The sequence below is a fragment of the Ornithorhynchus anatinus genome, chromosome X1 (genome assembly GCF_004115215.2).
Source record: "Ornithorhynchus anatinus isolate Pmale09 chromosome X1, mOrnAna1.pri.v4, whole genome shotgun sequence".
NCBI lineage: Eukaryota > Metazoa > Chordata > Mammalia > Monotremata > Ornithorhynchidae > Ornithorhynchus > Ornithorhynchus anatinus.
The window spans coordinates 73,510,952-73,532,846 of NC_041749.1; the positions used below are offsets into that span (position 1 = coordinate 73,510,952).

The window sequence follows — 21,895 nt, forward strand, 5'->3', positions numbered from 1 at the left end:
CTTGTATCAGAAGGGATTATTCACTAAAATTAACTCTTTATTCTCTTTTTATCAGCCTCTGAAGTAGAGTGATCTGGGCTTCACTCTGATCCCACTGAAGGGACCAAAGTGTTTGCTGCCCCTCCTGGGTAAAAGCAGGTCTTCCCATTGTGCTTTCTACTCCTATTTCAAAAACCAAGTACCCTCAGTTCTGCCATCACATGTGCCTTCAGGATGCACTTTAGCTACAACATGGCAGCAGATAGATATAGAGAATGTTCTTCCAAAAACATATGTCTGGATTCAGTGATGTGGTGTCTGAAGAAATATCTGGATACGTGCTTGCAATGTCAAGCATGGGATAAGCACTACAATGGGAGTTTCTCTCATCCCAGGGTTCTGCAAGAACCCAATCTTTCATTTTAGGAGAATGGGAGCTGGGTTTTTTTTCCTATCTGCATTAAAATAACTTGAAACAGAAGTTGAAAAGGAAAATATGCCTGTCCGGAACTGGAAAATTCTCAATGCCAGCTCACCACTCACTAATGGGGCCCAGGCCCAGTTTGTTCCCAGTGTCATTGCTTCAGTGAAGGGCTTCTTCTTCTCCCCACATCTTGAGGGAAGTGGGTCTAGTTGCTTGCTCTCTTTGAGTGTGACAAGATGGCTCCCTTGACATTTCCCAACACTGCAGGAGTGGCTTTAGTTGTGGCTTCAATACAGTGCCTATGGCTAACAATATTTCTGAATGCCACTGGGTCACTTTGCCAGGCAAACTGATTTGAGGGCTACAAAATCTTAGCCCTAGGATCAGAAGAGTAAGGGCTAACTCACACTGCTGTTATACTGCATATTTTTCATATTATGATATATTCCCCTCGTATGTTTTCATCTACTGACACTAAAACAATCTCAATACTAAGTATGAGATCATTTCACATGTTTGGAAAATTGTGAAATCATCTTGTAAATGTGTTAACAAGTCAGAAATTCTTTCACATAATTTCAAAAGAAATGCTTTGTGCAGTAAGGGCATGTCAACAATATATCACATATTACATGTTTATAAGCACCAAACCACGTGAATTGAGTAATTCTTTATCTTTCTTCCAGAAAACAGCACCCCTTTAGCTTGCTGGCTTGGTAAGAAATCAAAGTATTTGGAGAAAAATTAATTTGGAAGAGAGCTGGGCAGAATAAGCCTCTAAAGATCCGGTACCGTAACACACACTACATTGTGTGAGGTTAGGATGGCTCAATACGCTTTCCAGGATACTGAACCCTTCCTAATCTCTCTTAAAGGAAGATATTTTGGAAAATTATTTCTTTAGGTGTAAGTACTTAGTGGCCTAAGTAATACTATGTGAATATTTACTCACTTCATTCATTTACCTAATGTTTTCGAAAATAATAGAATTTTCTACTTCTTATATCTACAAACATCACTAATCCTCCCTTAACTTGATTTTCATTTCTTGTCCCTTGTTAGCCTTTCTTTTCTCTTACACACAACACATACCCACATACACTCATACTAACTTTTAGTTTTGAGTGTGGTGTTGAAATATTAGTAATAGGGGATGATAACTGGGAAGGAATAAATGTTTCAGACCTATAAACCAGAAAGGCACTATTTTGGGTCCTTTCAGACCTGAGTGGAAACTCCTTGGGATGAACATAGTTGGAAATCTAGCACAAGAAGTATGAGGGTCATTTACCCCTATTATTCCCAGGAGTTGCACCTATGTTCACCTATCTCTTTTTTTCTATTATTTAATGAAAAGTTCATAATATTGAGCTCAGCTTCAAAAGTCAATGTAAAGGTTTTCAATGACATTGTATTTTCTACACACAGGTATAAGAACACAGTTGTAGGGCAATCTAAATCCCTGTGTCATTTTTGTGTTGTTTTTTCCAAAAGAGTGAACACATCCTCCTTAAGATATTTAGTAACTAATGACCCATCAGCAGATCTGTAAACCCAGTTCTATATGCATAAGGCACAGATCTACCTCACAGGGAAAATTTAGATCCCCCTAAGGACTGGAGCCGTAGGAGAATCTGGTTCATTATGATGGTTTATATCTTGGGGAATACACCCACCGTGGTGCATTTGGGGTCTTAATCATGGGGTGAACATTCAACACCTGGATGTAGAAAGTTATTTTGGGGATAGGAGAGGCATAGGCCATTTTGAGGAGGTGGAATGGGATGTAGGCTTCACATCAGTTCCAAACTCAGTTTTAGTCAATGGCATAAAATATACAATCTTCTGTAGTGTAGCAAATTCATCTGGGCTTCATGACAGATTCCAAAATTGCTAAAGGCTGCTTTGGTAACAATTAGTCACACAATGTCTCTCGCCTCCTGACACTGCTTCTCTCTGGTTGCCTGAGCTTTCCAGTTCAAATATGATTCTCAGGAGTCTAATACTGATTTGTCACTCTAGTCTGTAACTATTAAGTTGGAGCAGCTCAACTGACCCCTTTGAAAGCTTAACAGAATCCACTTTATTAAAACATGACATAGTTTACAGCTGGCTGAAAAACCTTCACTGCCTTGTGAACTCGCCTTTCTTCTATGCATTTACCTCATGCTGATATGGAATCTTCCCTAAAGAGAATCATTAATGATTTTATGTTTTGTTTATAGCTATATTTTCCCCATTTATGTCGGTTTACAAAAACAAATATTTGCTGGGCACCAAGTTTGCCTATCTTCTCACAGTAATAATGTTGGTATTTGTTAAGCACTTACTTTGTGCTGAGCACTGTTCTAAGCACTGGGGTAGACACAAGGGAATCAGGTGGTCCCACGTAGGGCTCACAGTCAATCCCCATTTTACAGATGAGGTAACTGAGGCACAGAGAAGTTGAGTGACTTGCCCACAGTCACACAGCTGACAAGTGGCGGAGCCAGAATTTGAACTCATGACCTCTGACTCCAAAGCCCGTGCTCTTTCCACTGAGCCACGCTGCTTCTCAGTAGACTATCAAGGGCATTTAGGTTCCTTTTAATGAAATCTCTACTCTGGATACCCATGTACCTTAGAGCATGGGCCTGGGAGTCAGAAGGACCTGGGTTCTAATCTCGGCTCCACCACTTCTCCAATGTGTGACCTTGGGCCAGTCATTTTACTTCTCTGTGCCTCAGTTGCCTCATCTGTAAAATGAGGATTAAGACTGTGAGTCTAATGTGGGACAGATATTGTGTCCAACATGATTAGCTTGTATCTACTGCAGCACTTAGTACAGTGTCTGGCACATAGTAAGCACTTAAATACCACGATTATTATTAATCTGAGAGGGAGGATAATTCACTAAAGGGGCTTATTTGAGGGTAGCTTGTGAGAAATGCTGTAGTCAAAAAAGTATGGCTGACACCTAGGCATTCAGAATACATACTCCCTCTAAATGTCGCACTAGTCAGATTCTTATTAGATTTGGGGGGCCCACAACTATGACCAATGGTCACCCAGAATGCAAAAAAGGGAGAATTTTTTGTTTTTGTTTTAATTTTTTTGGTATAATTAAAGTTTCTTCTTGAATATTTCACCATGGATTTTTTTATTGGGTAGCAGTTCAGTGGGGAAAATCCTAGAAGTCCCCTTGTCTTCAGAGTCCACCACTGCCCACAGATGATAGAGTGCAGATAACCACTCCTTGGGAGTACTGAGATTGGGGTTCCACAACTAAAATAAAGTAGGGAGAAGTTTCCAGAGGACAACAACAGAAATTATTAAATATCCAAAAAATAAACTCTAAGAGGAAATATTATAAAAAAAACTGAGCTCACCTCGCTGAGACCCAAAAACATTATGGGTGATAATTTCTGTCTTAATTATATTAAGATAAATTATACGAGTGATGGAGAGTTGCTGTTTTCACTTTTCACTAAGAATAGGACAGAGCAAATGACTAAATTTTAAGGAGAAGAGATTTAAGTAATTTAGTGGGGAGAACAAACCAGGTGTACTTTTTTTTTTAGTAAACACAATGTGTTAGATCGTAAGCCCCACAAAAACAAATAGAATACTTTCAATTATTGTAACCTCTCAAGCACTAAGTAGAGTGCTCTGCACACTGTTGGCAACCAATAAGTACTGATGTTGATGATAATAATAATGTTACCAAGGTAAACTGTAGATCCTGCTTCACTGGATCTTTTTATAAGTGTGGCCAGCTATCTGAATTGGCTAGCTTTCCTTCAACCTTCAGTTTCAATTTCCTCTCTCCATTTACCTCACTGATGCCCTAATGAAAAGAGTTAGTTCACTTACCAGATTTACCCTTTGTATACTCTGTAGTAACTCGAACCTAGTGGAATCAATCAATCAAACAATTTTATTTGAGCGCTTAGCTCAATACAAAGTACTGTACTTGGGAGAGTACAGTATAAAAATGTAGAAGTTGGCAGACATGTCCCTTTCCCACAACTAGAAAGGGAGACAGACATTGATATAAATGAATATTACAGATATGCACATAAGTGTCGTGGGGCTGAGGGAAGGGTGTGTAAAGGAAGCAAATCCAAGTGAAGGGCAATGCAGAAGGGAGTGGGAGAAGAGGAAGTAAGGGCTTAGTCAGGGAAAGGAAAGCCTCTTGAAGGAGATGTGCCCTAAACAAAGCTTTGAAGGTGGGGAGAATAACTGTCTGTGGATATGAAGAGGGAGGGCATTCCAGGCCAGAGACAGGAAGAGGGTGAGAGGTCAGCAGTGAGATAGAAGAGATTGAAGTACAGTGAGTAGGTTCACCCTGGGGGAGTGCAGTGTGCTGGATGGGCCATAATAGGAAAGCAGTGAGGTAAGGTAGGAGGGGACAAGTTGACTGAGTACTTTAAAGTCAATGGTAAGGGGTTTCTGTTTGATGTGGAGGCCAAAGGACATCCGGTGGGGGTTCTTGAGGAGTGGGGAAACTTGGATTGAACATTTTTGTAGAAAAATGATCTGGGCAGAGGGTTGAAGTATGGACTGAAGTGGGGAGAGACAAGAGGCAGGGAGGTCAACAAGGAAGCTGATACAGTAATCAAGGAGATAGGATAAGTACTTGGATTAACATTGTAGCAGTTTGGATGGAGAGGAAAGGGAGGATTTTAGGGATGTTGTGAAGCTTGAACCAAGAGGATTTAGTGACAGATTGAATATTGGGTTGAATGAGAGGGATGATTCAAGGATAATACCAAGGTTTCAGGCTTGTGAGACAGGAAGGATGGTGGTGCTGTCTACAGGTCATAGAAGCAGCGTGGTTTAGTGGAACGAGCATGGACTTGGGAGCCAGAGGTCATGGGTCCTAATCCCGGCTCCACCACTTGTCAGCTGTGTGACTCTGGGCAAATCACAACTTCCCTGTGCCTCGGTTACCTCATCTGTAAAATGGGGATTAAAACTGTGAGTCCCACCTGGGACAACCTGATTATCTTGTATCTACCCCAGTGCTTAGAACAGTGCTTGGCACATAATAAGAACTTAACATATATCATTATTATTATTATTATTATTTATTATTACAGTGGGGGAAGGACAGCGTTTGGGTCCAAGTAGAGATCAGGGCTGGAGATGTAGATTTGGAAATCTTCTGCATAGAGGTGGTGGCTGAAGCCATGGGAACCAGTGTACCCTAGTGAAAAGAACTTTGGAATGGGAGTTGGAAAACCCAGATGTTAATCCCAGTTCTGCCCCTGGCCTACTAAGTGACCTTGAGAAAATCACTTAACCTCTCTGAATCTGAGTTTCTTTTATAAAGTGGGGATGTTGGTTCAGCCCAGATCTTCCAACCACTTTCCACTTCCTCCCCCTCTATATTGTAAGCTCATTGTTGACAGGGAACGTGTCTGCTAATTTGGTGTATTGGAACTCTCCCAAGCACTTAGTATAGTGTCTGCACATAGTAAGCACTCAATAAATATCAATGATTGATTGATCCCAAGTTTGTTGGAATGATCTCGGGAGGGAAGAGATTGGGGGGGGGGGGGGCAGAAGAGCTGAGCTTGGCTGGACATTGAGCAAAGGAAATCTAGTTTTGGGGGGGGATTGAGATGAGCGGGAGGCTTGATTCTTGTCCTGAGAGTACTACCCTGAACCACTGCATATGGTAAATTATATTTCTCTCTCTCCAAGCTATTCATTTATTCATTCAAATGTATTTATTGAGCTCTACGTGCAGAGCACTGTACTAAGTGCTTGGGAAAGTACAATACAGCAATAAACAGTGACAATCCCTGCCCACAATGAGCGGAGAACAAAGGTCATAATAATCCCTTGTGAATAGTTTCAGGTTAAACTCAGTTTTTTAAGGTTCTCTCCAGCAGTTAAGTCTCACCACCACATGATCTGTTCATTACGCTGACTTCTAGTGGTTGGTCAATTAATTCTTTCCTTCAGTATTCTGTCGTGTATCTTTCCATTGAAATTCTGAATTAATATCTGATTCTTCACTTTGCTTGTAGATTTAGGTCAATCATTCACTCATTCACTCAATCGTATTTATTGAGCACATACTGTGTGCAGAGCACTGTACTAAGCACTTGGAAAGTACAATTTGACCAGTAGGGCCTACAGTGCCTTATTTAGGGGTGGCGGGTGGGAGTTCTTAATTCCATATGTGCCTTGAGTGATGTCACACTCGGATGGTCAGTATCTTTAGCCCTAGTTCTATGGTACACAGCAAAGCAGCCCCAAACTCAGTCCAGGAAGAAAATTACCTCTGTGAATTCTAAGAGGGTCTAATTCTCTTCCCCTCTTCAAATCCCTATTTAAAGTTCACCTCCTCCAAGAGGCCTTCCCAGACTGAGCTCCCCCCTTTTTCCCTCTGCTCCCTCTACCCCCCTTCACCTCTCCACAGCTAAACCTTCTTCACTCCCCTTTCCCTCTCCTCCTCCCCCTCTCCCGTCCCACCCCCTTAGCACTGTACTCGTCCGCTCAACTGTATATATCTTCATCACCCTATTTATTTTGTTTAATGAGATGTACATCACCCTGATTCTATTTATTTGCCATTGTTTTTATGAGATGTTCTTCCCCTTGACTCTATTTATTGCCATTGTTCTTATCTGCCTGTCTCCCCCGATTAGACTGTAAGCCCGTCAAAGGGCAGGGACTGTCTCTATCTGTTGCCGACTTGTACATTCCAAGCGCTTAGTACAGTGCTCTGCACATAGTAAGCGCTCAATAAATATTATTGAATGAATGAATGAATGAATAGATTGTGAGCTCTGTGTGGGACAGGGACTGTATCCGATATCATAACCTTGAATGTACTCCAATGCTCAGCACATAGTAAGTGCTTAATGGATGCTGCTAGTATCATAAATAATTAAAAAAATCAATCCAATATTGCATTGAATAGCACCCTGGGTGTTAACTCTGAATGATATAATCTTCCAAAAAGTATGACCTATTCCAAGAGAATCATTTATACACTGAAGGCAACTGACTTAAAGTATTTTATATTTTTTAAGGTAACCACCCTGCCCTCTCTGATTCAAAACCCCAAAAAAGATTATGCAGCAATGATTCGTTTATTCAAAGGGTTATGGCTCTTCTCTCTCACCTCTGAAAGAAAGAGCATTTGAGGGTTGAGTTAAAGCACTCAATTTCAGCTCCTTGAGGGCAGGGATCATGTCTACTAATTCTGTTGTTCTCTCCCAAGTGCTCTGCACACAGTAAATGCTTAATAAATACCATTGATTGATTGCTTGATGTATTTCTAGGAAAGGTTCTCATAACCACCATCCCACAACTGGAAGAAATGAGAGTGTGCTTCTTCTCAAAAGTCAGAGCATGGCTTATCTAGACAACCCCAAATTCTTTTACTGATCAACTCCAAATTCTTTTACTGCATGGTGCCAATCTCCTCCAAAAAACTACTAGTTTACCTGGCATGCCCTTTCCTTCTTATTGTTGTTCCCGTTTGTCAGGTTCAGTCCTGATAGGAAGCAGCCCTGGGTGGCCCAGGTTGGCAGGGTGGATCTCTGAAGTTGTAGCTTCAGTAATGTGGATTTGTAAGTGGCAACAGCAATTTCCCCATACCCATGACTCCCTTCAGGATACTGGCACAAGCCACACCAACCTCTTTTGGGCAGTTTCAGTCTGGGCAGCTACATCTTTCGGTTATAGAATTAAAGTTACTGGGCTATCTGGATTAGAGTCATTTCTGACTCCAAGCTAAAGATATTGAGCAGGAAATCATTCAGTGGTTGCTGATTAGGCTCTTGACTGCTTTGCTACTCCTCCTCAACGTGCCTTTTTTAGGTAAATATGGAAATGTCCAAAAGACAGTTGAGCAGTGGTGGCCTGGCTCAGAACAGAATAATGATAATTGTGGTATTTGTCAAGGACTGTTCTAAGCACTGGGGTAGATACAAATTAAGCAGGTTGGACACAGCCCCTGTCTTACATGGGGCTCACAGTCTTAATCTCCATTTTACAGATGAGGTAACAGGTACAGAAAAGTAAAGTGACTTGCCCAAGATCACACAGCAGACAAGTGGCAGAGCCAGGATTAGAAACCAGGTCCTTTGAATCACACACCTGTGCTCTTTCAACTAGGCCACGCTGCTTTATTATTCAGAATCATTATTATTAATAATAATAATAATAATGCTGGCATTTGTTAAGCACTTACTATGTGTCGTGCACTGTTCTAAGCACTGTGGGGGATACAAGGTGATCAGGTTGTCCCACATGGGGCTCAAAGTCTTAATCCCCATTTTACAGATGAGATAACTGAGGCACAGAGAAGTGAAGTGACTTTGCCCAAAGTGACACAGCTGACAAGCGGCAGAGCCAGGATTAGAACCTATGACCTCTGACTCTCAAGCCCGTGCTCTTTCCACTGAGCCACGCTGTTTCTCAGAATGTACTTCTGTCTTCCTATCCATATACCTAGTAGCACACTACATATACATGCAGTGCACGTCTTTGCCCTATCTTCTCCCATTTAAATCTAGGAAGTTGTGCCTGGTCAGATATCCGCCAACAGAAAAGCCCCTACTCAGGCAGCAGAATTTGGCTCAATCAGAATGAATGAACTATGAGAAGATGATGATCTGAGGAGCTAATAAAAGGATAAAATGACCAAGATATTAAAATGTTTTTTCAGAGAATAAACAATTAGAGATTTTATCTAACTAGACACAAAGTGGGATATAATAATTCATACATCTCATGGTCCAGGAATGTTGTTAACATGCAAAAGGGAAAAGAGACATGCCCTGAAGAAAGAGAGCCTTCATTCTGGTGGTTCTGTGATAATTAGGAATAAAGTGAAGAACTGGGGGAAAATGTCATGAATGTAAATATTTAGGAAAATCCTTAACCCATTGGGTAAATCAAAAAGGGAAATACTGGGGAATGGGGTGAGAAAAGAACACTGAATAGAAATAGAAAGAATGCATGCTTTAAAAATGCAGCGAGCAATCTAGCAACAATAAATCTATAAATCCATTAGGCACACTATAAAGAAAAGTTCCAAATCAGAAACTAAGCTATTATAAAAAGTAATCAAGAGTAAGAAGCTAGTGGGGAGAGGGAGCTGCCAAATACAAGTAGGAGAACTTGGGTAGAAATTACACTAAACCAAGGGAATAAGGCAACAAGATCCAGAAGAAGAAATGTGGTGAATGCAAAACTCCATTAACTTATCAACATTAAGTAATGTTTGACTGCCTGGAGGAAAAAGAGTTCAGAGAAGGAAACCATGTATTTCACGATAAGGGAAAGATTCTTGATCTAAAACTGAACTGAAAACCAAACTTGAGTAGACTTAATGATTACAAAGGAGGGGGGTGGGGCATTTCAATTTTTAAAACAAATATGCTTATTTCATAGGGGAGAAAGAAAATAGATATATGTCAGAAGAGGGTGGAGGGTTGAGAAAGTAAAACATCTGAGGAGTCACAGAACTACAGAGACAGATGAATAGGATTCATCCCATATTTCTGAAAGGCATGAGAAATATATATTTGGGAATTTTTAATGGTACACTCAAAATCCCTAGGGAAGGTTTAATGGACTAGAAGGGAAGGGATGCAAAGGTGACAAGACGAATCCAAGGAAAATGTAGGCAAATATGAAAACATGACTTTGACAGCAGGACCCTTACATGAAAATTAACTGCATGATAGAAAGGCACACCTGGAAAGTTATGTCTTAATTAAGGACAGTCATCCTGGATTCAAAAAGCAGCCATATCTACCAGATCTGATTTATTGAGGAAGTAACAAAAAGATTTGACAGCGGTTAAGCCGTGGACATAAAGAAAGCTTTTGACACAGTACTGAAGCAAAGACAGAACTTGTGAGGTAAATAACCATGGAGCTGTAGTACGGTGAAGCCAAAGAACAGGGGCAGGGACCATATGAAGATGCAGGAAACGAGCATGGAGAAGCAGGGTAGGGTAGTGGGAGGTAACCTGTAAACACTGTACTGCTGTCCTATAATACATTTGGGCCTGCCAAGTTCCAAACGAGTTCATTCCTGCTGACCTGATTTGCATTGACTTTCAACGACCTCCCTGCAGGCAAATACCTCTGCTGTCCTAAAATATACCTGTGATTAGGAGAATGTCACACACTGATTAGCACTGAGGAGATTTGGTCTGAATAACCTGCAAAAAAGAACCATAAGCAAATCAGGTGATGGTTTTAACAGTCCCGACCAAGTAGGTGTGTTTGCCTTTCTGGGAAAAAAAAGCTGTACAAAGCAGAAGAGCAATAAAATCCTGAATGAAGTAAAAGGGGCCATTGTCTTTTCTTCCCTGTGAGCAGCCAGGTGGGCCGCTTTGCTGACTTTTTGAACAGCTTCCAGGTACAGTAGTGGGATAGGACCTAAGCTTCTGACAAGACCTTAAACAAATCACTTACCACATCATCTCTGTCTTCCCACTCAACCTCAGAAAGGTCAACACTGCTATAGTTGGGTTTCCTTCGTTTTTTTCCTTCTTCATACTAAGGCAGAAAAAAAAAATAATTAAAGAATCAGGCATGGTAGCATTTATTTTCCTGGATCCTGTTTCATATAAATTGAACTGTGAGAAGTTGGACATTAGTGAGAAGGAAAGAAGATTTTCAGGATGGGGTGGTTTAATTATAACAAAACAAAGCACAGCTGCACATAAATGTTTTTCCCTGAGTTGGAAAGAAGTAAACAACCTTGACTTGACAAAAATTGAGCTGTATTACTCCTGCTAAGAAAACTACTTCTGTATTACCTGCCTTTCTCTTTAATTAGAATGTTCTGTTTCTATATGTCCTCTAAAATCGAACCCTTTTCAGAAATGGGTTAAAAGCAAAGATTAAAGACTTGTCAGGAGATTGTCAATGGTAACCTCTCACTTGTTTTATAACATATCACAACAGTCCTGTCTCCCTCACCCAACATTAGGACATGGGAAATTTCCCAAATTATTGCTATAAATGTTTATACCAAATTTCCTAGATTTGCTTTTTCAGTTATTTGTAAAGTTGTATTTCCTAAAACTATATTCATATAATGTTTACCCATTCTTTTTTGTACAAGACAAACATAATTTGGGGGAATTGTCGATGTTCAGATTTCTCAACAGGATACTCCAGATTATCATGGAAAAAATTGGAGAAAACACCGATAACGGCCTTCGTCACTAAAGTTATTTGTTCTGCAGATCTCCCATTGTGTACAAACATTTTTCATGTCTTTAAATCTATAAAATCGGGTTGTTTATAATGTGGGAAATTCTGCCCTCTACTGAACATTAGACAAAAATGGGCCTTCTAAGTTTTAAAACACATTCTATGAGATATGGAAGTGTTGACATAAGATTTCCTCACTCTTTTGCTATTTGTGGACATATTAGTGACTCCATCCAATTTCAAGAGAATTAGAAACATAAAAAATGCCTGCCCCTAGTTTTAAATGTTTTTACGTCTGAAAGTTGCTTATTATCACTTCTCAAGATGTTTGTTTTCCATCTGGGTTGATTGTAAGTAAAACACAGAGACTCTGAGTAATCAAAAAAAATGGGCAGTTGTGGAGTTGAGCTTGAAACTTCCTTGGTTTTGAACAAAACAACTGCAGTGGTCCTTCCATTAAAATGGCAGCTGAATTTCCACTTGGACAAACTCCAGGTGATCTTTGGAGGAGAAAACAAACTGGACCTCAGCCTAGATGTGAAGAGCCAGGATGTTCTGGATACTCCATGGTGAAGTGACTTTCTATTCTATTTCAAAGCAAAAAGATCACTGTGGTAAATTGATGGTCAATTTTGTGACATCAACCTATTTCATCAGTCCTGGGAAGTAATGCAGTCTAGTGGAAAGAGCATGGGCTTGGGATCAGTAGACCTACCACATAATCTTTCTGAAATTATATCTTTTCCAGGAAGACTTCTCTGATTAATTTTTCTTCTTGCCAGGTCATATCCCCTCCACTACCATCCTGACTTACATTTTCTGGCCCTTCCACACTTAAGCTATCAAACCCACTGAAGCACTTCTGTACATAATAATAATAATAATAATGTTGGTATTTGTTAAGCGCTTACTATGTGCCGAGCAGTGTTCTAAGCGCTGGGGTAGACACAGGGGAAACACGTTGTCCCACGTGGGGCTCACAGTCTTAATCCCCATTTTACAGATGAGGTAACTGAGGTGCAGAGAAGTTAAGTGACTTGCCCAAAGTCACACAGCTGACAAGTGGCAGAGCCAGGATTCGAACCCATGACCTCTGACTCCCAAGCCCGGGCTCTTTCCACTGAGCCAATTGTTTTATATACCCTAATATCTAAAATTTACTCATCTGTGTCTGTCTTCTCTCCTAAACTGTAGGGTAGGAATCATGTCTTCTAAATCTACTGTACTCTCTCAAGTACTTAGGTCAGTGCCTTTCACTCAATATGTAATACATTCTGTTAACTGATAACAAAATTAAGAGAAGGGAAACTGATTCTCTTAGCTGCCACTGTAAATGATAGCTGATTTTAAATTAGAATCTGTAACAATAATAATTATTGTGAAGTTTGTTAAGTCCTAATTATGTGCCAAGCACTGTACTAAGCCCTAGGGTGGATACAAGATAATCAGGTCAGACACAAGCCTTGTCACACATGGACACAATCTGAGTAGGAGGAAGAGTTATTTCATCCCCATTTTATGGATAAGGAAACTGAGATCGAAAGAAGTTGTGTGACTTGCCCAGGTTAACAAAGCAGACAAGTGGCAAAACCAGGATTAGAACCTAGGTCTCCTTACTCCCAGTCCCACGCTCTTTCCACTAGGCCATGCTGCTTCTCAAAACCTGGTCTTGGAAACTTGTGTGGAGTGCACCTGTTTCGACTAATTCATTCAATAGTATTTATTGAGTGCTTACTATGTGCAGAGCACTGTACTAAGCGCTTGGAATGTACAATTTGGCAACAGATAGAGACAATCCCTGCCCATTGACGGGTTTACAGTCTAATCAGGGGAGGCAGACGGACAAAAACAAGACAACTTAATCACGATAAATAGAATCAAGGGGATGTACACCTCATTAACAAAATAAATAGGATAATAAAAATATATACAAATGAGCACAATGCTGAGGGGAGGGAAGGGAGAGGGGGAGGAGCAGAGGGAAAGGGGGGAAAGAAGCCTTAGCTGAGGGGAGGTGTGGGGGGAGGAGAGGGAGCAGAGGGAGCAGAGGGAAAAGGGGAAGCTAAGTCTGGGAAGGCCTCTTGGAGGAGATGAGCTCTCAGTAGGGCTTTGAAGAGGGGAAGAGAGTTAGTTTGGCGGAGGTGAGGAGGGAGGGCATTCCAAGACAGCAGTAGGACGTGGGTCAGAGGTCGACGGCGGGATAGGCGTGAACGGGGGACGGTGAGGAGGTGAGCGGCAGAGGAGCGGAGCGTGCGGGGAGGGCAGTAGAAAGAGAGAAGGGAGGTGAGGTAGGAGGGGCAAGGTGATGGAGAGCCTTGAAGCCCAGAGTGAGAAGTTCTTGTTTCATACGGAGGTTGATAGGCAACCACTTGAGGATTTTAAGGAGGGGAGTGACATGCCCAGAGCGTTTCTGCAGGAAAATGATCCAGGCAGCGGAATGAAGAATAGACTGGAGTGGGCAGAGACAGGAGGAAGGGAGATCAGAGAGAAGGCTGACACAATAATCCAGTCGGGATATTATGAGAGCTTGTACCAGTACGATAGCCGTTTGGATGGAGAAAAAAGGGTGGATCTTGGCGATATTGTAAAGGTGAGACTGGCAGGCATTGGTGATGGATTGGATGTGTGGGATGAATGGGAGAGCTGAGTCAAGGATGACACCAAGGTTGTGGGCTTGAGAGACGGAAAGGATGGTCGTACCATCCACAGTGTCAGGGAAGTCAGGAAGAGGACAGGGCTTGGGAGGGAAAATAAGGAGCTCAGTTTTGGACATGTTGAATTTTAGGTGGCGGGCAGACATCCAGGTGGAGACGTCCTGGAGGTAGGAGGAAATACGAGCCTGAAAGGAGGGGAAGAGAACAGGGGAAGAGATGTAGATTTGTGTGTCATCTGCATAGAGATGATAGTTGAAGCCATGGGAGCAAATGAGTTCACCAAGGGAGTGAGTGTAGATGGAGAACAGAAGAGGGCCAAGAACTGACCCTTGAGGAACCCCTACAGTTAGAGGATGGGAGGGGGAGGAGGAGTCTGCGAAGGAGACCGAGAATGAATGGCCAGTAAGATAAGATGAAAACCAGGAGAGGACGGAGTGCTAATGTGCATGTATTTGTGTGTGTATTGACTTTAATCTTGTTTATATAAACACAATTCCCTACACACCTACACTCCCAAAAGCTGCAGGATACTATATGACTTCCTAGAGAGTCTGTGACAGGGGTGTGATTTCCATAAGAGACATTTGGTTGGCTTATGAAGTTGTTTGGGCGTCATATGAGTTCTATATATCCTGAGGTGAAGGGGTTGAACATGGTGCTGACGCCTCCTCCTAGTTATATAACACAATCTGCTATTGGTCTGGTGCCTGCCCCCTGGTAGGCCCCACAGGTAGTTGTTGATGTTATTGCCTCCACTGGCTGGCTGTGTGGATGAAGGGAGATGTGCACACTCAGTGAGGGATGGGTGGGCCTTTTTCCTCCCCTCAAAGCAGGAAAGTGGCACAAACCAAAGCAGCCTCTGACTAGTTTCTCCGGAGGATTCCTGCTGCCTAAGGTCATGCTGGACTTCAGGCAGCACAGACCCTCCCGTGGAGGTAGTACGAATCCGCTTCAGTTTACACCACTTTCCTGCTCTGAGGGGAGAAAAAGGACTCCACCCCGCCCCTCACCACATCCATATGTGTCTCCCTTCACCCACACACCGTGGCAGCATGGTGGCAGCATCGGCAGTTCTCCACGAGCTCTAGCTCCCTCCCCTGCCATAGTGCTTTCTGCACTCCAACCTGAGGTGCTGAAAGAGCCCTGGCTGTGTTCTCTCAGACTGGGATCCCCCCCTTGCTGTGGGGCTCAGCTCCAGGTTCAGCCACACATGCTTTGGTTTCTGATGAAAATGCACACACAGCCCCGTGATTAGCTTGAGTTCCTTCCCCCAGAGCTGAATGGAAAGTCCACCTACCTCTTCCCCACGCCTCCCCCAGCTCTGAAGTTCCAACAACTTTGCAATTTAGTTTGCAGAGAGACAGTCAGGGGACTTTATAAAGCACTACTTTATGAGATCATTTTGAAGGATTTCAGCTGATTAACATTTCATAGAGCAAGATCTGCCAAGCTCCTGTGGAATTATCCTGGAAAACTGAAAGAGTTAATGCTCCGCCTTGGAACCTCACTTAAGTCCTGGGGAAGAATTGGATTTGAAAATTCCTGCTCTTGGATCTCAAGATTGAGGAGCTGGCTATTGTAAACTTGATGACAACAGCCTCTGGGAGCAAAAGGACATTAATCTAGCTATGTCACTGTTGGAGAGCTATTTGGTCTTGATTTCAACACAACTTTGTAAGCATGACTTCTACAGATTCTTTCTGGTTGTAGTCTCTAACTACTCCTTAAAATGCCTTCAGTTCTGAGTTTACTTGGCAACATAAATCCCATCATCAACCAAATAATTGATATAAATGGTGGCAGAGAGATTAATGTATATGATTTAGGGAAAGACCAAACTGCACAAAGGATAATCTATTAACACCCTCCTAGAAGCAGCATGGCTCAGTAGAAAGAGCCTGGGCTTGGGAGCCATAGCTCATGGGTTCGAATGCCGGTTCCAATGCTTGTCAGCTGTGTGACCTTGGGCAAGTCACAACTTCTCTGTGCCTCAGTTACCTCATCTGTAAAATGGGGATTAAGATTGTGAGCCTCATGTGGGACAACCTGAGGACCCTGTATCTCCCCCAGCGCTTAGAACAGTGCTCTGCACATAGTAAGCGCTTAACAAATACCAACATTATTATTATTACTATTATTAGAAGTCAAGATGGCAGAAATAGACCAACAGAACACTTTAGATTATATAGTCCATCCTTCCTTGATCTTCATACTAAATGATATTTCTTTATACTGTCCATATGTTCTACAAAATATTTATTGATTCTTACAGTGAGCTGGTCTTAATTTTTAATAATGGCACTACTGATGGTGAGATCCTATCCTTGGGTATGAATATGGCTAGAAATACTGATTTGACCCCAACTCCCTTCTGCACGGCTTTCACAAGAAGACAGATTCTTTTTATGCTAATGGATGTTTCACATGGAGGACCTGTCTCTATTTTTAAGCTGCCTCTTGGTTAGGACCTTGTTGGTAACTTGACCTAACACATGATGTTAAATATGCAGCGTGGCTCAGTGGAAAGAGCACGGGCTTTGGAGTTAGGGCTCATGAGTTCGAATCCCAGCTCTGCCACTTGTCGGCTGTGTGACTGTGGGCAAGTCACTTAACTTCTCTGTGCCTCAGTTCCCTCATCTGTAAAATGGGGATTAAGACTGTGAGCCTCACGTGGGACAACCTGATTCCCCTATGTCTACCCCAGCGCTTAGAACAGTGCTCGGCACATAGTAAGCGCTTAACAAATACCAACATTAAATATGGTTCTTAGATGAAATGACAGGAAAACAGCTTAAGAAACTGGATGTGTCTTCTGTAATAGGTACAGTCACATCTCTATATGGAATGTGATGCTCTAGTCTCACCATAGTCTGCTTTGGCCTCTACAGTAAGCAGTGCTTACCTGGTTGATTTTGTCTTCTAATGCTTTGTTAATCCACGTATTGCTGGGTGGTATGCCGCATTGGCAGTGGAATTCAATTCTGGGTTTGTCAATGAAAATTTTTGGTTATGTGTGGGGTTTCCCTGGTAAGGGCTAATACAAAACTTCAGTTTTCTTTAGTTTTATTGTCAGATATGCTGAATGGGAAAAGCAATTCATGGGCACAAGAATGCAAACCTTTGAACCATGAACTTTTGTATATACTTCAACAGTGCAGTTATTTGAACCACACATGTCCAGAACCACCATCTCAAACACTTCTGATGATGCTCATAGCATGTTGAGTTGGAAGTGGATCCTGATGTCTGCTTCCAGATCTCTTGATACATTGTTGAGCATGGCAGCAAAGAATTGGTTGAACAGGATTAATAATAAAAATAATGATGATGATATTTGTCAAGTGCTTCTATGAGTCAGGCACTGTTCTAAGCACGGAGGTAGATACAAGCTAATCACTTGGGACACAGTCCCTGTCCCACATAGGGCTCACAGTCTTAATCCCCATTTTACAGATGAGGTTAGTGAGGCACAGAGAAGTCATGACTTGCCCGAGGCCACACAGCAGACAAGTGGCCAAGCCAGCATTAGAACACAGGTTTTTATGAATCCCAGGCCCGTACTCTATGCACTAGGCCATGCTGCTAGGATTGGACCTATCACACAGTTCTGTTTCACTCCATATGGTAAGAAATAAAGGTTCTTTCATTTCTGATTTGATCAACCGTACCACTGTGGAGTAGCCTAAGGATCCTAGTTATTTTATCAAGAGAAATGACTTTGCTCATCAGTTTCCAAGGCCTCTGGTCCACTGATAATCAAGCAGTCAATAGTATTTATTGAAGACTTGCTGTGTGCAGAACACTGTACTAAGTGCTTGGTAAAGTACAATATAATAGAGTTGGTAGATGTGAGCCCTGCCCATAATCCCTGCTACAACATTAATGCAAGTACTTATCCTATCTTGCCTTGATTATTATATCAGCCTCCTTGCTGACCTCTCTGCCTCCTGTCTTTCCCCCCTCTCCAGTCCATACTCCATTCTGCTGCCTGAATCACTTTCAGTCAAAAACGTTCAGACCATGTTACCCCACTCCTCAAGAAACTCCAGTGGTTGACCATCCATCTCCGCATCAAACAAAAACTCCTCACCATTGGCTTTAAAGCATTTTATCACCTTGCCCTCTCTTACCTCACCTCGCTACTTTCCTACTACAACCCAGCCTGCACACTTCGTTCCTCTAAAGCTAACCTCTACCTCAATCTCATCTATCTCACTGCCAACCTCTCACCCACATCTTACCTCTGGCCTGGAACTACCCCCCTTATATCAGACAGATAATTGCTCTCCCCCATTTCAAAGCCTTAGAGAAGGCACATCTCCTTCAAGAAGCTTTCCCTGACTAAATCCTCCTCTCCTCTGACTCCCTTCTGTACTGCCTTTCCTTGCTCCTTCATTCATTCTCCCTCCCATCCCAACAACACATATGTATATATCTGTAATTTCTTTATCTATTTATATTAATGTTTGTCTCCCCCTCTAGACTGTGAGTTTGTTGTGCGCAGGATTGTGTCTGTTGTTATACTGTACTCTTCCAAGCATTTAGTACAGTGCTTTGCACACAGTAAGTGCTCAATAAATACAATTGAATATAAGGTGATTACAGTCTCCAGGTTAAGGTCTGTGAAAATAGCTTAGAGGCACTGGTTTTGCTTTCTGAACTTTTCTTGTGCCTATTGTGCTGCAAAGATCATATCTTTTGTGTTATAGTTTGATCTGAAGCCATATTGTGATTCAGGTAGTGCTCAATTGACTATATTGTCTAGTAACCTGTACAAAGGACTTTGGCTAGAGTCTTGCCAGCAATGGAAAGAAGTGAGATGCCCTGGGAGTTTTGCCAGTAAGCTCTCTCCCCTTTCTTCTTAAAGATGGAGATTATGGTGGCACCCTTCAAGCCTTGTGGCATTTACTCCATGTTCCATACATTGGGGAAGCCATACCATTCCATACCATTCACCTCTACCACCCATTATAAGTACTAGTCATGGTCATCTGCTGCCCTTCCAGGCCCCTCCTTCAACTTTCTGAACCATTTTGATCCCTTTCTCACATTCCTTCTCTCTTTCTCCAATCCTACATCGATCCCTTGTGACTTCAATATCCATGAGGATGTAACAATAATAATAATAATAATGGCATTTGTTAAGTGTTTACTATGTTCCAGGCACTATACTAAGTGCTGGGGTGGATACAAGCAAATTGTGTTGAGCACAGTCCCTATCCCACATCCAGTTCACAGTCTTAATCCCCATTTTACAGTTAACTGAGGAACAGAGAAGTGATTTGCCCAAGGCACACAGCAGACAAGTGACAGAGCCGGAATCATCTCTAGTCACTGCAAAGTTTCTACCTTCAACTCTCCACTTCTCTATCAGACCACAGTAATAATAATGATGGTATTTGTTAAGTGCTTACTAGGTGCCAAGCACTGTTCTACTAGGAGCCAAGCACCATTCTAAGCACTAGGGTAGATACAAGGTAATCAGGTTGTCCAGGTGGGGCTCACAGTCTCAATCCCCATTTTACAGATGAAGTAATTGAGGCATAGAGAAGTAAAGGGACTTGCCCAAGGTCACAGAGCAGATAAATTGCAGGGCCTGGATTAGAACCCATGACCTTTGACTCCCAAGCCTGGACTCTTGGCACTAGGTCATGTTGCTTCCCATAAACACCCATACACTGCAAATCTGTCTTGTTCGCACACCCATATCCTACAAATCTGTCTTGTTCCCCCACAGAGACCTCCAATCTTTTGAAGCTTTTCAATTTTCTAAAGTCACCATGCCCCATTTGGTTTCTTTACCTTTCTACCTTCTCTTGATGTATCCACAACACCCATTTCTTTCCCTAATGACCTGGTTACATACGTCATTGATAAAATTCCAAGTATCAGGCATGATCTCCCTAAAATCTCTCCTGGTCCTCTTTGACTCCTCCACTTTCCTGGCAGCATCTCATGAGATGCTACCTTCCCTCCTCTCAAAAACTACCCCTTACATCTGCACCTCTGACCCCATCCCTTCATACCTTATTAAAACACTTGACCCCTCCTTCCTCTCCCTGACCATTATCTTCTACTGTTCATTTAGCAATGGTTTCATCCCCACTACTTTCAAACATGCTCATGTATACCATTTCCTAAAAAATTCCTCCCTTGACCCCATGACTCCCTCAAATTATTGGTCCATCTCTTTCTACCATTCCACTCCAAACTCCTTGAGTGACTGTCTACATCCGCTTTCCACCCCACCTTCACTCTATGAAAACTGCCCTCTCTAAGGTTGCTAGTGACTATCTTGCCAAATCCAAAATCCTCTACTCCATTCTAATCTTCCTCAACTGCTCAGCTGCCTTTGACATTTTGGCCCACCCCGTACTCCCTGAAACATTATCTAACCTTGGCTTCACTGACACTGTCCTTTCCTGGTTTTCCTTCTATCTCTCTGGCCAATCCTTTTTGGTTTCTTTCACAGGTTCACCCTCTGCCTCCCACCCTTTGACAGTGGAAGTACCTCAAGACTCAGTTTTGGGTCCCCTGCTATTCTCCATCTACTCCCCTTCCCTTGGAGAACTCATTACTCCCTTGGCTTCAATGATCATTTCTATGCAGATAATTCTCAAGTTTATCTCTCCAGCCCTGACCTCTATCCTTCTCTGCAGTCTTGCATTTCCTCCTGCCTTACTCCCCTATATGTATATAGATTGCTACAGATGTTTTTACATTTTTCATGACTGTTTGAGGAGGTCATTCCCTCCAAAATTGAAGCTAAGATCATGTCTTTAATCATTTACTAATTCTCTTAATCATATTTACTGAGCATTTTCTGTGCACACAGCACTGTACTAAGCACTTGGGAATGTACTATATAACAATAGATATATTTCCTGCCCACAGTGAGCTTACAGTCTAGAGGAGGAGACATATATTAATATAAATGAATAAATTATAGATATGTACATAAGTGCTGTGGGGTTGGGCGGGGGCAGGAAGGAAGTCAAGGTAACGCAGAAGGGGCTGGATTATTGTAGGAGGTGTAAGGTAGTAGGACTAAGGTGAGGTAGGAGGGGACAAGGTAATGAAGAACTTTAAAGCCAATGGTGAGTTTTTGTTTGATGCAGAGGTAGATGAGCAGTCTCTGGAGTTTCTTGAGGAGTGGGGAAAGATGTGCTGAACGATTTTGTAGAAATATGATCTAGGCAGCAGAGTGAAGTATGGACTGGAGTGGGGAGAGGCTGGGAGGTCAGCAAGGAAGCTGATACAGTAATCGAGGCAGGATAGGATAAGTGACTGCATTAACGTGGTAGCAGTTTGGATGGAGAGGAAAGGGTGGATTTTAGTGAAATTGTGAAGGTGGAACCAAAGGGATTGAGTGATGGATTGAATATGTGGGTTGAATGAAAGAGAGAGGAGTCAAAGATAACACCAAGGTTACAGGCTTGTGAGACAAGAAGGATGGTGGTGCTTTCTACAGTGATGGGAAAGTCGATATGTTCTCAACCCCTGATTAACTTCTCATCTCCCCACCACATCCTCCGCTGAATCAATCAATCATATTTTTTTAGTGCTTACTGCTTCAGAGTCTAAAGGAGGAGACAGACATTAAAATAAGTTGCAGATATGTGCCTAAGTGCTGTGGGGCTGGGACATGATCCCTTCCC

General features: G+C 42.2%; 1 protein-coding gene across 2 annotated transcripts in view; it reads right to left on the reverse strand.

Moving 5' to 3' along the window:
• Window positions 1–21,895, reverse strand: part of CACNA2D3 (calcium voltage-gated channel auxiliary subunit alpha2delta 3) — a 1,019,762-nt gene that overhangs the window by 183,515 nt on the left and 814,352 nt on the right. For both annotated transcript variants that reach the window (XM_029052259.2, XM_029052258.2), the window contains one exon: window positions 10,837–10,920. In XM_029052259.2, the coding sequence (XP_028908092.1) occupies window positions 10,837–10,920 (84 nt within the window). The remainder of the gene's footprint in view (window positions 1–10,836; window positions 10,921–21,895) is intronic.